The 15654-nt window shown below is 43.1% G+C and overlaps 1 protein-coding gene across 1 annotated transcript; it reads right to left on the minus strand.

The window, feature by feature from the left end:
• Positions 1-2951: 2951 nt before the first annotated feature.
• LOC121755771 (uncharacterized WD repeat-containing protein C2A9.03-like) lies at positions 2952-7395 on the minus strand. The gene is made up of 10 exons (XM_042151153.1): positions 7264-7395; positions 6728-6869; positions 6404-6571; positions 6211-6297; positions 4844-4978; positions 4554-4664; positions 4281-4372; positions 4098-4200; positions 3747-3833; positions 2952-3574 (listed from the first exon to the last, which is right to left on the minus strand). The coding sequence occupies exons 2-10, from the start codon at positions 6851-6853 to the stop codon at positions 3161-3163; spliced, it is 1323 nt and encodes a 440-aa protein (XP_042007087.1). The 5' UTR covers positions 6854-6869; positions 7264-7395; the 3' UTR covers positions 2952-3160.
• Positions 7396-15654: the final 8259 nt, after the last annotated feature.

The raw sequence follows: 15654 nt of genomic DNA on the forward strand, positions 1-15654 counted from the left end.
TGTAATAAATTCACAAAGCTATTTGAACATGGAATGTGGTACACTATTATTCTAATCTCTACACTGGTGCATCCTTAATTGGTCATTCATCATCATTCTCTTTTTTCTTTCCTCGTCTAGTCTTCATTCTTCTTTAAAATTCAAAATATAACAAATATATTTTGATACCTCAATAGAAGAAGATGAAGAAGAGGGAAAAAAATAATTCAACCTTTTGGTTTTGCTGTCGTTTTATGCTTTGCCAATCTGTTTGGTCTTTGTCACTCTCAGCTCAATCACATGCACATGCCCATGCCATTCTCAAACAAAATAATTTTGATAACTGCCAAATCTTTTCCACCCCAATCTTCACTCACTTCAACTCATGACAGCTCAGTAATTCCTTATCAATTACTACAGATTAAATAGTTTTCATCTTCCCAAAAATATTTCATTTTCTTACCTACCACACAATAATAGCCCAGCCCAGCCCTGGCTTCAATTAACATTTCTGACAAGATACTTGTGAGTGACCTCTTGGCTACTTTTGGAAATTTTGTTCAGCAATTTAAGACATCTGCAACGGTGGACGGACGCCGTCCATCCGTCCGTGCCAGCGGCAAGGAGGAGGTCGTTCGCTGCTGCGCTCGCGCCGCTGGCACGACGCTGCTCGATGCATCGAGCACGTCCGTGCCAGCGAGCAGGTGACGTGGCGGCACGCGATTGGGCAACGGCTATTTTTATTTTTATTTTTAAATTCGCTATTTAATTTTAAAAATCGATAAAAAAAAATAATTTCCAAATCCCAAAAATATGGCCGTTTTTTTGCCTGTTTTTCTGAAATTTTTTTATTTTTTTCTCCAAAATCATCTATAAATACACACATTCATCATTCATATATCACATCAAATCATGTCTCATTCATCTCTCATTCATAATTCTCATACATACTATCTACACCTTCATCTCTCACTAAAAACCTCAAATGGATTTCACCCATCTTATGGCGGAAGCGGAGCGCGAAGAACAAGAATACTACGAACAACATCGTGCCGCTTACGAAGCATATGTCGCGGCGAATACCCCCGCTCCTCCTCCTCAACGAACTAGATCAACTCGCCGCTACATCCATCGTGACCGGGAGGGAGCCCACGAAAGGCTCGTTGCCGACTAGCCTCGGTTTCCGACAAATTACTTCAGGCGCCGTTTTCGCATATCAAAGCGCTTGTTTATGCGAATTGTCAACACATTGTCCGCACGTGTTGAATTCTTCCAAACAGGTCCAGATGCAGCCGGCCGGCAAAGTATCACGCCGTTGCAGAAGTGTACGTGTGCCATCTGACAACTCGCTACTGGGCAAACGGCCGACCTCTTCGACGAGTATTTGCATATCGGTGAGTCCACTGGAATCCTTTGTCTAACAAATTTTTGCGAGGGCGTTCCTTCAGCTTTCGGTGATGAATTCCTTCGGGTACCACGATAATTGCCAACGGTTGCTTCGTCTTCACGAATCAGTCCATGGCTTTCCCAGAATGTTTGGCAGCATTGACTGCATGCATTGGAGGTGGAAGAATTGCCCGACTGCTTGGAGGGGGCAACACCTGAGCGGTCACAAAGGCGGCGGCCCAACACTTATCCTTGAGGCGGTTGCCGACTACTGCCTATGGATTTGACATGCATATTTCGGCGTTGTCGGATCCAACAACGACTTGAACGCGCTCTATTCTTCACCACTCTTCAATGATGTGATGAATGGTGTAGCACCGACGATCGACTTCACCATCAACGGAAATACATACCACATGGGTTACTATCTCGCCGATGGTATCTACCCAAGGTGGTCGACTTTCGTGAAGACGCTCAGCAACCCGCACGACCCGAGACGGGTTCTTTTTGCGCAGCATCAAGAGTCCGCACAAAAAGACGTCGAAAGAGTCTTTGGGGTCCTTCAAGCCCGATTCAATATTGTGAAGGCCCCGGCTCGGCTCTGGTACGTGAATAATATCGCCGACATCATGTACACGTGTATTATCTTACACAACATGATCATAGCCGACGAAGGACCGATGGCGGCTAGCTTCTACGACGAGGATGAAGCCGGAAGCTCAACCGCGAGGTCTCCCCCACGCCGAGGTGTGCATACGACGGTGGGCCAGAGGATCGAGACAAGGCACACAATGCGCGATACCCAAACCCACATTGAGCTACAAGAAGACATAATCAAACACATGTGGGTGAAATTCGGCAACGAGTAGTGATTTTTTTTTATTTTTAGTATTTTAATTATGTAATTTTTAGGATTTTAATTATGTCGTTTTTATTTTATTTGTCATTTGTAATATTATTTAGATTTTTTTAATGAATTTTAATATTATGAAAATGTTTTTGTTTAATTGAATTTTAAATTGAATTGTGCTCGTTCGCTGTGGGTGTTGTGCTCTTGCCAGAGAGCAGGCAGAAAAAATGGGGCTTGCCCCACAACCGGGCTTGCTGGCAAGAGCACGGTTGTGGGTGCTCTAAGTTTCAAGTACCAACCAATGATTATCCAATAAGGATGTGTAAATCTCTTCAATTCCCCTGTGTAACAGAACTTTACCACTTCCAGCTTTCAAATACGACAATGCATATTCCGGTTATTTTTATTTTTTTAATCCATTCCCAACGATTTTGTTCCTTCACCCTAAAAGTGAATAGTTATATTTGAAAAGCTAAAATTGGGTAGTTCTTAATAGTACTCCCTCCCTCTGTCTCAGATAGTTTGTCTCACTTCCTTTTCACACTCGTTTTGCAAAATAATAGTAATAAATAGTTAAAATGGAGAGAAAGTAAAGTAAAAGATAGAATAATATAGAGAATAGTCTTACCTACATTATTCTTTCTCTTATTTTACTTTCTCTCAACTTTACCTAATTATTATTGCAAAACGAGTGCAGAAATGGAAGTGGGACGGAGGGAGTAGTTAACACTACATCAATCAAAACAACCAGTCCAAATATTTCACCAAAATCGTCTCTGTACAAAGCCAATTAGTTTCAGCAAACTGGAGAGAATTTCTTTACATTTCAAGATAAAGAAGCTTTCTTTTTTCAAAAGCATGTTAACAACTGTACACGTTATAACGATGTTTCTAACCTGCCGTGTGTCGTCGGTAGCATGGCCGAGAGAAGGTAGGGAGCGCGACTCACATAAGGGAATCAAGATATTCGTAGGTGTGCCTTCTGTTGAACTGCAGCAAGCTCGCGTACGTCCTGTCCCAGATTCCTACAAAGATGGACTCGTCGTCTGGACTCAGAGACACACCGGTTATCTCCCCAAAGAAATCCAACTCTTGCCTTTGCTCAAAGTTTTCTCTAGTGCCGTATATATGCACAAAATCTGCCGGTTCAGCCATCACCAGAAACTGTCCGTCTGCTGAGAAACGTATTGATCTGATTGCACCAATGTTTCCATTGAGAGTTGCAACCGGAGATGCCAGGTTTCTCACATCCCATACTTTGCACGTCTTGTCTTGATTCCCCGTGGCGAATATCCTCCCATCCGGGTGCCAAGCAGAGGCGAATGAGTAGTCTAGATGACCGGCTACAGAAGCTACTTTCTGTGAAAGAGAGAAAGCATGGACATTAGAGTTAAATTTTAAATTTCAGATCATGTTCATTTCTGTTTCTGCGACATTGTGTTCCGCTAATTGGCAGCAAAAATAACCTTCTCCTTACATCCAAATAAACTGAAAACGTTTTATTGTAAGACCGAGTTGCAATAAGACTTACCCTTCCATTTCGGCCATCTACCAGTAATCCATCGCAATCATCTCCAACGACAGCTAGAAGCTTTCCATCAGGGCTCATTGATGTATGCTGCATTAGAGCACAACTTTAAGCAAGATGCTCCAAATATAAGTTATCTTATACACATTACATATATAATTCCTCAAGCATTCTCATCTATCAATAACACCTATAGCACAATTCCCCCCTTGCAAACAATCAACAACAATTCACGAGATCTAAACTGAATCATTTCTTGATAAATGGGGTTTCCAGGGATTCTATGCAGCTAATGTTTTAGCACACAGAACAAAATCAAAAACAAATGAACGTAGAGCGTGAAAAGACACTGACATTGACTGCCCAAGGGAAGTGGAAGTGGTTAAGGAGCTGAAACCTCTCCATGTCGTATTCTCTTACACCACAATCGTTATTGGACGTCATGAAATGTAATCCGCTGCATGATAATCAACAGCTCAAATCAGTCAATTGAGAAGACAGTCAAATAAAAAAGGTGAATAACAATGTTTGTGTTACCTTGAGCTGTCATATATATCAATGGCATTAACGATAGAATTCTCTTGATGTGTAGTCCTTGTGCAAAAGCTTACGCCCAGTTTATCCAAGGACTACAAAAGCTCAAAGAAATACAGATCAACCATGAGATGATGAGAGAGAACGGTTGAGTATGAAACATAAGTTTTGCGAATAAAGTAATGATTTTGTGAAGGCAGGGGTCAATTTTTTTTTGCGGTTTGTTTCAAACTAATGATCGACAAGGGGATTCAAAGTTACAATGAATCTGCTCACCTTGCAGATAAGTTCTCCATGAAAGCCACCTGCCACCAAAAAACGATCTTTCACGGCCAGTGTGCTCAACTGTGTTCGTGTAAATCCTTCCAGCAAGGTCCCTGGATATTTCTACATACAAAATTGAAAGTAAAATTGGAGAAATGGAATAACAAACAGGTGTCAGATGGATCGATGCAAACTACATGAGAATATCTAAATGCAAATAGAACATGCAAAAGATAAATATATTTACAATCAAAATAATACATAACAAGTAGAAAGAAAATGATTGTATGAAATCTATATACCTCTGTCGGCACAATATTCCCAGAGAAGTTTAGTACTTCGGTCAAATTCTGGAGTAATGATGACCAATGCATAACCGAATAGTTTGAAACCATATAAACATCATGTTTTGATGTAGCCCAGACCAAGTTCCTCAACTGCACAGCATATTCAGCAATAAGCACACTGTAAAGTGTAAAATTCTATGACCAGTAAAAAGCACAAGAAACCTCAAGCAAGACTGTTGTTGCTAAAGATCCAGAGCAACATTGTCCTAGCTAAAGATTCATGTACAGTGAGTGATATACAGGCAGCCCATGTGACCAATTGACAGTCCAAAAGAGATCATAAGTTGAGATCCTTGAATTAATTCTTTCATGGATAGTCTTTTACAAATCAAGTTATGGAAGTTTTGCAGATAGAAACAGGTCATGGTTTCTGGACAGGTAGCAGTCATGCCAGAAATGGGACAGTGGGGAAAGCCACCATTTTAGATATATGCTATGCTGTGAGAAGAGGGTTATTTTTTCTGAGGGGGTAAATTTAACAGTCCGCACCAGATGAAGTTGACTCAAGTACACTAGAACCCCCAAATACATCGACAAGTACAACCAAGCACCGCCAAAAAAATGTAGTTTGAAGAGATGAAAAAACAAACATAGTATATGTAACTGGATATGATTTAATGTCATATTCATCCAGTTATCAGCAGTAGAAACCCGAATATCCAAATCATTAAAAATCACTGATGCGCGCAGAAGTTTAATTTTCATTAGTAAATGGGTATAGAAAGTTTAACGTCATCATTTCAATTCTCGTCACTCACACGACAATGATGGAGGAACTAAAGAGATATATTATCCACTACCTTTACCTGGGTCTTGGACCCTCACATTTCTGAGGTCAGTGTTAGATACCAATGAACATTAGGAGCTCATAGCAAAAATGAATCATATAAATCTCATGTCACAAGTCCTGACAAACTCCAAAACAGAATTTCCAATTGATGTGTTGTAGAAAGTAAGAAAACAATTACATTGAGATGAAATGTGGTGTTACGACAATTTTAGTTAAGCTTTTATGGCTTAGTCTGACTAGCAAAAAGAAAATGGAAATAACAACGATAATATATATTAAACGACATTAAAATAGTATCTTAGGATGTTGAAAATTTCAAGACATTAAAGGTCAAATTTTGAACATATCTTCGAGTAAGTCTCGGTTGTATGCTGGTCCCACAAATCCAGTACAAACAAGCAAGGGTTCATAGAAGATACTAAAATTCTGGCAGATTTCATTTCTTACAGCCAAATTCAATAGTCAGAGATAGGGAAAAAAGAAATAGCTCATCGATCCATTGACAATTCAAACATGTAAAAATTGAACCAACCTGAAAATGCAGGACCGTAGGCTTGACAAGCCTTGTATTATGAAAGAATTCATAGTATCTACCTCCTTTATCTGTTGGATTGCCCTCCTACAAGAATAGAAAATAGAGGTTACCAACATGGAACCTACCCTAACCCACAAACTTGATCATGTACAGGAAAAGTAATGGAAAAAAAAGAGTCCCAATTCCTCACCTTATCAGCAGCTTCAGTGGATGAAGGTATATTTTCATAATTTCTGTACTGCTCAAGACGAGTCAATCGATAGCTTTCTCTGGTAATATTTAGTATATCCCATGGAATACCCTGTATATCTTTTCCTTCCCTTGCTTGTGAGGAAGATGTATCTGTCACTTTCATCATCTGCTTAATCCAAATCAAGCCAAATTCACACAAGGCACATTCAATAAGATTAGGCTTTGCTATTACAGACACACACATACAAATACACTTGATCATCCATATTAATTTTGAAAGGAGAAGCACGAGAAGTAACATTTGTCCAAGAATGTGACTAACCATCTCATACTCATCAAGATTAGCATCATCAGCAGCATGGGATTCCTCATCAATTCCATCCATACTATCCACCGTGTCATCGCCACCCACGGTGTAGTACAGTTGATCACCCCCATTAAACGACATCGTTTACTTCTTTTTTCTAGAGCAACATCATAGAAAGGAGTACAAATTTAAGCCATCACTTTTCAATTAAAAAAATCCAAATTGCAACAAAAAAAAATGTAGCTATACAATCACAGAAAACAAAGATCAGGTACAAAGTAAAAAGAAAATAATTCCAAGATGGAAACTTGAGCATAGCAAGAACAAGCTGAGCTGCTAAAGTAAAATTAAAGGAACCGATTCACAATGGATACTAAACGCCCAAACAAAAATGAGCTTCATTCGACTTAAAAAATAGCAAGAAAATCACACTAATTGAACATGAATGCTACCATATTAAGAAGAATTTTAGCAAGAAAATAAAGTAAGGGAAAATTGAAAGGGTGTAAAAGGAGTATGTAGAATGGGAGCGGTAGAGAAGTTGGAGTTACCTGAGAAAAAGGGAGAAGAAAGTGAAAGCGGAGAGAAACAGTGGCAGGGAGAAGGGTGCGGGGGGCTTGCGTTGGCGGTGGGAGAGAGGAGAGAGAATAAGAAGAAGAAGATATTATAGTGAAGAGAAAGAGAGATTGCATGCGTATCTAATTCTAATAAGGGGGAATAAATGGGTGTTTGCGGTGTGGGGTCCACAGGCCTGCGTTTTGTGTTTGATTCTAGTGAATAGGTGTCTAAACTGATTTTCTTTCACACCACATATTTCTATGGAAAGCGACTTGTATCTAAACTGGAACACTTTTCATGAGAGAATTGATATTGATGAAATAAAAAATAGTTACCCAAATTGTTTTCAGGTAACTGGGTAGCATTTGTCCTCTACGGAGTAGTTTAAAACATGTATTTAAGGGCATCATCTATACAGTTCAGAAATCCAGTCTTCAAAATAAGTGTAATGATAAAATAGTTCTAAGAGCACTAACAATAGGGGCGCCGATCGGCCGCCGTGCGATTGGCGCCTATTGGGGGGGGGGGGGGGGGTTGATGGGCGGTGGTTGGCGTGCGCCTCTGCCGCGGGCGACGCCGGTCCCCGATCGGCGCGTGATTGGTGCCGATCTCCACCGTTGCCGTTTTTTTCCATATCTATATATACATACCTGATTGCACTTCATTCATTTCATTCACACCTTTCATCTCTCTACTACAAATATGTTTGTTTTTTTATGTTTTTTTTCTTCAATTTATTTTGTTTTTATTGTTTTAATATTTGATAAACACTAATAATTAAAATGAATTATATAGAGATAATGAGATAGGCCGAGAATGGACGGTAAGATAAGCTTATGACGTGACGGGAGGAAATTGGATGTAGGCTGTGAAATGTATGTTCTTAGAGCATCCACAACCGTGCTCTTACCAGCGGTACGGTTGTGGGCCCGACCCCACTTTTTCTGCCTGCTCTCTGGCAAGAGTACAACACCCACAGCTGTGCTCTTCCGCAAGGACGAGCACAATTAATTTAAAATTCAATTACACAAAAACATTTCCATAATACTAAAATTCATTAAAAAACCACAATAAATATTACAAATTACAAATAAAATAAAAAAGACATAATTAAAATCCTAAAAAATAAAAATTACATAATTAAAATCATAAAAATTAAAAATTACATAATTAAAAAACTAAAAATTTAAAATTACATAATTAAACTCCTAAAAATTAAAAATTACATGATTATTGGCTAATATTACCCGAGGAAGACTACGCATCCGGCGGCACCAACCCCAATTATTTTTTGAGACCCAATATCATGTCCTCGTGCGTTTGAAGTTGCGTGTGGGTCATAGTTGACCTATCGGCCATATTGAGTTGGGCAAAAAGGGCCCACAACGAGTTGTTCGGGGGTGGAGGTGGAACATAGGGTGCGGGTTCCGGGGCGGGGGCAGATGGAGTCGCGGCGCGACGGCGTTCGGCCGCCGCCTTCTTCCTTCCTTGCGGTCGGCGTCGGGAACCGCTTGGTCCGGCGTCAGGGCTACCCAAGTTAGCTTCGGCGAGTTGGCTAGCCACTTCTTCGCCGGTGTCGGATAGGGATGCCGACCGTGACCGTTTGGAGGAGCCGCTAGAGGAGGATGTTACGCCTCCCAGATACTTCGGGTACGTCCTCGTTTCCTGCCAAACATTTAGGTACTTGAACGACTTACCGTTTATGGATTGGTAGGTGCTCAGCGCCGCAGTGATGATGTCGACCTCGCTCCGGCCGCTCCCGGCATTCCGCGACTCCTGGAGGAAATAGCCATTGAACTTGCGAATTTCATCGTTGGCTCGGCCGATGCAGTTGCGCACCATACTCTCGTTGCGCTCGATCATTCCCGACGGCCGGTTTGCATTGTACCGCCGAGAGACGCGCCACCAAAAGTGATCGCCGGATTGGTTCGTGCCAACCACCGCATCTTCGGAGATTTCCAAGTACGGTGTGAGGACACCGGCGCGAGATGGAGGAGTCGGAGTTTGGGAAGGGACGGGAGGCCTAGGCTCCGGTGTCCACCCGTATCGCCCATCGGAGGCACCTTGCTCGTCGACCGGGTATGGCCGGTAGCCACCCGGAACGCCCGAATCTTGGGTGAGAGGAGGGGCCGAATAGTCCGTTTTCGGACTAGGAATCGGTTGTGAACCGAACCATTCGGGGTTCCAACCGTGGGAGCCCGTAGGGTTATCGTCTTGGCCGGACATAGTGATGTTGTAGGGTATGAGAGATTGAAGATGAAAATGGATATGAGAGATTGAAGATGAAAATGGATATGAGAGAATGAAGATGAGAATTGTGTAGTTTGATGTGAATTTTTTGGAGTGAAATTTAGGGTATTTATAGATGAAAGTGTGTATTTTTGGGGTAAAAATATGAAAAAAAAATTTAAAAAGTGGAAAAAAACGGTTATAAACGGATATATTTTTTTTGGGAAGTGAATTTTTTTTTATTTTTTATCGGTTTTTTTAATTAAAAACTGATTTTTTAATTAAAAAAAAATTAAACACAACGGCTATGCCGTTGACGAATCCCAGCGCGCCACGTCAGCTGCTCGCTGGCACGGCGCTGCGGCGCGAGCGCAGCAACGGAGGGTAGCGTCCGTGCCAGCGGCGCGGATGGCCGTGGCGACGGACGCCACCGTTGTGGATGCTCTTACTGTGAACGCTAAGGAGCAGCTAATAGTTAAAACTTAAAACCCCAAATTGGATCAAGTTTGTAATCAATTATCTTTATAAGATTCTAGTAAGTAATCGTACTATTATAACGTTGTTATAATTGGGATGGTTGAATTCATAACTGAATCACAAAAGACAGCGAAATAAATGCTCCAAAATTTGTTATCTATATTTTAATGAATTTTGTTTATAAGTTAAAAAATCAATCCAAAATTTTGTGATCTAGATAGTAGTTGAGGTCTGATGGAGTACGTACTAAACAAGCCCAACAGCAGTAAAGCCCATCAGCCTAAAGCCCAAGAAAGAGTATCAGTTCGGCATGACTAAAGAGTATCAGTCCGGCATGACTAAAGAGTTCAGTTCGGCACAACCAAAGAGTTCGGCCCCAGCCTACAGCTCGGTAAAAGCCAACCAATCAAACTCTGCTCTCAGGTCGGCATCAAGCTCTACTCTCAGATCGGCAAAAGCTGCTCGGCAATAATTCAGCAGTTCGGTCTCAGTATTCGACCGAACTAGGAGATAGTGGACTCATGCAGGATTTCCACCTCCACTACACCCACGATCTATTTAGTGGTGTCAAGCAGTCATTAACTCATGCAGGATAGTGGACCCATGCAAGATCGCCACGATCTCCACGACATCCACTGCCTAGTAAATGGTGCTGCATGCCACGATCTTGGTTCAATGTATAAATAGAACTTAGATCAGATAGAAAAGGGTTAAGTTCTAAGAAGCTCTCTAGAGATAAAATATCAAATAGCAAGTCTGTATTGTAAGCTGTAGAAAACAGATCAAGCAATACAACTCTGCCCTCTTTTCTTCCCGTGGACGTAGATTTACCTCAGTAAATCGAACCACGTAAATCTTTGTGTCGTGATCTGCATTTTCCTGCATTCATCACCATCAAAAATTCGCGAAACCATCACTGGCGCCGTCTGTGGGAAACAGAGAACCAAATTTGTGATAAAGCGAATTTTTGACCCTTTTTCCACCCCAAAAAAAATGCATACCAGATCACATAATACCCGTAATACCGTTCGTGATAACCGTGAGGAAGCTAGTCCAGCTCGCAGGTCTGAAAAACGGCCTCGGGAGACATCTACCTCCGGTTCTCACGAAGAAGGAACAAGCCACTCCAGGAGAGATCGCACCGAGTCTTCCCAGCAGCCCGATTTAAATGAAGCTGTCAAGCTGTTCTTGGCCGAGAAGCAGGAGGAGTTCTTAACCTTCCTGCAGAAGAGCCAACAGCCGGAGAAGACAACGGCGGATTCTCCCTCCTCATCCAGACATGAAAGTCACTACCGCAGTAGTGACGTGTCTTCCAGGAGAAAGAATCTTCAACCCCGACATGTTCCTGTTCCTCCTCGGTACCGGAACCACAGGAGAACTCCATCTCCTCCGTACCGAAGAGATGTCGGGTTCGCCATGTACGGAGCATTAAAGACTCCGTTCTCGGACGATATCACCCAAACTCCTTTGCCGCGGAACTACCGGACACCGTCAATGACTTATGACGGGTTGGTGGATCCTCATGACTTCCTGGGACGCTATCAGTATAACATGGCGAACCAGGGTCTCAATGAGGTCCATATGTGCAAGCTGTTCCCCGAGCTGCTTATCGGGAACGCGAGAAGGTGGTTCGATAGCCTCCCCCAAGGCAGCATTAGATCTTACCGAGATCTAATGGATGCTTTCCACAGGAGGTTCTTTCAGAAAGCGGAAGCCCGGATCACTTCGGCTCAGCTGCTTTCTATACGTCAAGGTCGCGACGAAAAGATCAGCGACTTCATGACGAGATTCCACAAGGAATGCCTACAAGTAGATGATCTCAACGATCTACTTGTCATTTCGGCATTCCAAAATGGAATCCTGCCCGGAGCTCTCTACAGAAAGCTCGTGGAGTGCGGTCCGCAAACAGCTCAAGAAATGTGGGACATTGCGGACCAGTTTTCCCGTGCGGATGAGGCAGACCGTCGAAAACGGTCTTTAGACAGCTCATCCCGAGAAGAGAAAAAGAAGCCCGATCAAAGCGGCCAGGTGCTTCCTCGCCGAACTCCTTTTGAAAGAATTCAAAGGGCACCGGTACAAGGCAGATTGGGGCCACGTCTCAATCCTGAGAAGCCGCCCGCTCAGTGACGTGCCCCCCGAGGTAATCACTCATCGGTTAAATATTGATCCTTCAATCCGGCCAGTAAAACAGAAGCAAAGACTCTTTGCGGCAGAAAGAAGCCAAGTCATCCATGACGAAGTCCGCCAATTACTAAAAGCGGATGTACTATTCGAGGTGAAATATCCTTCTTGGGTAGCCAATCCTGTGATGATCAAGAAAAAAGAAGGAGGATGGCGGATGTGCATAGATTTTACCGATCTAAACAAGCACTGTCCTAAAGATTGCTATCCCCTTCCGAATATAGATAAAAAAGTAGAAGCTTTGATCGGCTTCGAAATTTTCTGTTTTCTTGATTTATACAAAGGATATCACCAAGTGTTGATGGATGAGAGTGACGCTCCGAAAACAGCTTTCATTACCGATTTCGGCATTTTCGCTTATAAAAAGATGCCATTCGGTTTAAAGAATGCCGGAGCCACTTATCAAAGGATGGTAGACAAGCTTTTTCGGCACCTAATCGGAAAACAGGTTGAAGTGTATGTCGACGACATAGTTGTCAAAAGCAAAAACACTTCGGAGTACGAAGACAACCTCAAATCCACTCTCGACGTACTCCGAAAAGCCAACCTCAAACTCAACCCCCAAAAATGTACCTTTTTGGTAGATTCGGGAAAATTTCTGGGTTGTTGGGTTTCAAAGGACGGACTCAAGGCAAATCCCTCAAAAGTTCAAGTTATTCAGAACATGGCGATGCCGAAGTCCATACACGATGTGCAAAGACTAACTGGATGTCTAGCCGCATTAAATAGATTCCTTTCCCAAGCAGCCGAAAAGCAACTGCCGTTCTTCAAAGTGTTAAAAAAGGCACCAAAGTTTGAGTGGGGAGCCGAGCAGAAAAAGGCTTTTGACGAGCTCAAAAGTTATTTAGCCGAGCTTCCAATTCTCTCTGCTCCAACAGATGCCGAAGTGATTTTCTTATACTTAGCGGCATCCGATCAAACCATTAGCGCGGTGCTTGTACGAGAAGAAGGCCTAAAGCAGTTTCCCATCTACTTTACAAGCCGAGCATTAAGAGGTCCAGAAACAAGGTATCAACCTCTGGAAAAAATTGCTCTGGCGTTAGTAAATGCAGCAAGGAGACTGCGGCCATACTTCTATGCTCACAAGGTATGCGTCTTAACCGATCTGCCACTTCGGCAAGTGTTGACCAAACCAGAAGCATCAGGCAGAATCGCCAAGTGGGCTATAGAGTTGGGAGAGCACACAATTGAATATCTACCTCGGAAAGCCATCAAGGGACAAGTCTTGGCAGATTTTCTTGCAGAAGCAAAGAACGATCAAGCAATTCCTGTTATTGCCGAACAGAAGAATTCTGCCAATGCCGAACTAGCACAGCCCTTGGAATCCGAAGTAGAGCCGCCGGACTGCTGGAGCGGATTCGTAGATGGAGCTTCAAACAAGATGGGAAGTGGAGCTGGTATTTTACTTGTCGCTCCCGACGGACACGAGGTAACCTACTCACTTCGGTTCCTATTCCCCACTACTAATAATGAAGCCGAGTACGAAGCCCTCCTGGCCGGACTCCAGTTAGCGCAAAGTCTGCTCGTCAAATCTCTCAAAGTCCATTGTGATTCACAAGTCATAGTAAATCACATGTTGGGTACAAGTGAAGCTCGTGACGAGAGAATGAAGAAGTATTTGGACAAAGCGCAAAGCATCAGCCGAAGTTTCTCCTATTTTCGGATAATCCGCATTCCCAGAGCGGAAAATAGCCGAGCAGATACCTTAAGTAAGTTGGCCTCAGATCCGAGCTCAAAGGCGGAAGAATTAATGCATCGAAGCATTGATGAAGCCGAGGTACATTCAGTATCCAGCTCGCCGAACTGGATGACGCCGATCTTGCAGTATCTGGATCAAGGACAATTGCCCGAGGATAAGAGAGAAGCTCGGAAGATCACGTGCCGAGCACTTCGGTACGAACTTCATGAAGGAGTCCTCTTTAGAAAGTCTTACCTCCAGCCGTTATTGCGGTGCGTAGGACCAGAAGAGACGGACTACATCCTCAGAGAAGTTCATGAAGGATCGTGCGGTAGCCACATCGGAGCCAGAGCTTTAGCTAAAAAAGTTCTGAGATGGGGATATTATTGGCCAACCATGGTACAAGAGGCAGTGCAGCTCGTCAAGAAGTGTACGAAGTGCCAAATTCATGCAAATGTCCCAAGGATGCCGCAGACCGATCTATACACTATGCAAAGCCCTTGGCCTTTCATGCAATGGGGCATAGACATAGTGGGACCACTTCCTCAAGCTCCTCGGCAAATAAAATTCCTAATCGTTGCCGTGGACTACTTTACGAAGTGGGTGGAAGCTGAACCATTAGCTACGATAACGAGCTCGAAGGCATTGGATTTCGTCTGGAAGAACATAGTGTGCCGATTTGGCATACCCCACATCCTCATCTCGGATAACGGGACTCAGTTCACCGACAAGACGTTCAAGAATTGGTGCCAAGAGCTGAATATTCAACAGCGGTTCACTTCGGTCTCTCATCCACAAGCAAACGGACAAACGGAGGTAACAAATCGTATCCTGGTGAAAGGGTTAAAAGCTCGGTTAGAACAAGCCAAAGGACAATGGGTAGAAAATCTCCCTCAAGTCCTATGGTCCTACCGAACTACACCCACAACCTCCAACGGTGAAACTCCGTACAGTCTTGTGTACGGCACTGAAGCCGTGATTCCGGTGGAGATCGGCATACCCAGTCCCCGAACTCTAAACTTCTCAGCAGAAATGAATGACGACGGACTGAGAGCCGAGCTAGATCTTGCCGAAGAAAGAAGAGAATTGACATGCATAAAAGCAGCCAAGTACAAGGAGCAAGTAGCCCGGTATTACAACCAAAGGGTGAAGAAGCTGCAATTTCAAGTGGGAGATCTCGTCTTGAGAAACAACGAAGTAAGCCGAGCAGAAAAGCTGGGCAAGCTCGAACCCACATGGGAAGGTCCGTATCGGGTGTCAGAAGTCCTCGGCAAAGGGTCTTACAAATTGGCTCACATGTCAGGAGAACAGGTACCCCGAACATGGCACATTTCCAACCTCAAGAAGTTCCATTTGTAAGAGACAGTCCGGTCAGTCAGTCTTGAGTCCTGTTCGGTCAATGTGCTTTCTTTGGTTTGCTTGGTCTTTGTTTGTCTCTGTGCGTTTTGTCTGTGTGTTTTGTCTGTCTCTGTGCGTGTCGTCTCTTACAAATGTTACTGAGGTATCTTGTTCTTCGAAGGCTGATCCCCTTCTTAGAACATATACAAGCCAACGATTGTGAGTCAAAGCTTCTAAAGAGGATACAAGACCACAATTCAGCTTAAACAAGCAGTTCGTCTAAAACGAGCTGCAATAAGCCAACGATTGTGAGTCAAAGCTTCTAAAGAGGATACAAGACCACAATTCCGCTTAAGAAACAAGCACTTCGTCTGAAACGAACTGCAATAAGCCAACGATTGTGAAGTCCAAGCTTCTAAAGAGGATACAAGACCACAATTCGGCTTAAAAATCAAGCACTTCGTCTGAAACGAACTGCAAC

The sequence above is a fragment of the Salvia splendens genome, chromosome 11, assembly GCF_004379255.2.
Source record: "Salvia splendens isolate huo1 chromosome 11, SspV2, whole genome shotgun sequence".
Taxonomy (NCBI): Eukaryota; Viridiplantae; Streptophyta; class Magnoliopsida; order Lamiales; family Lamiaceae; genus Salvia; species Salvia splendens.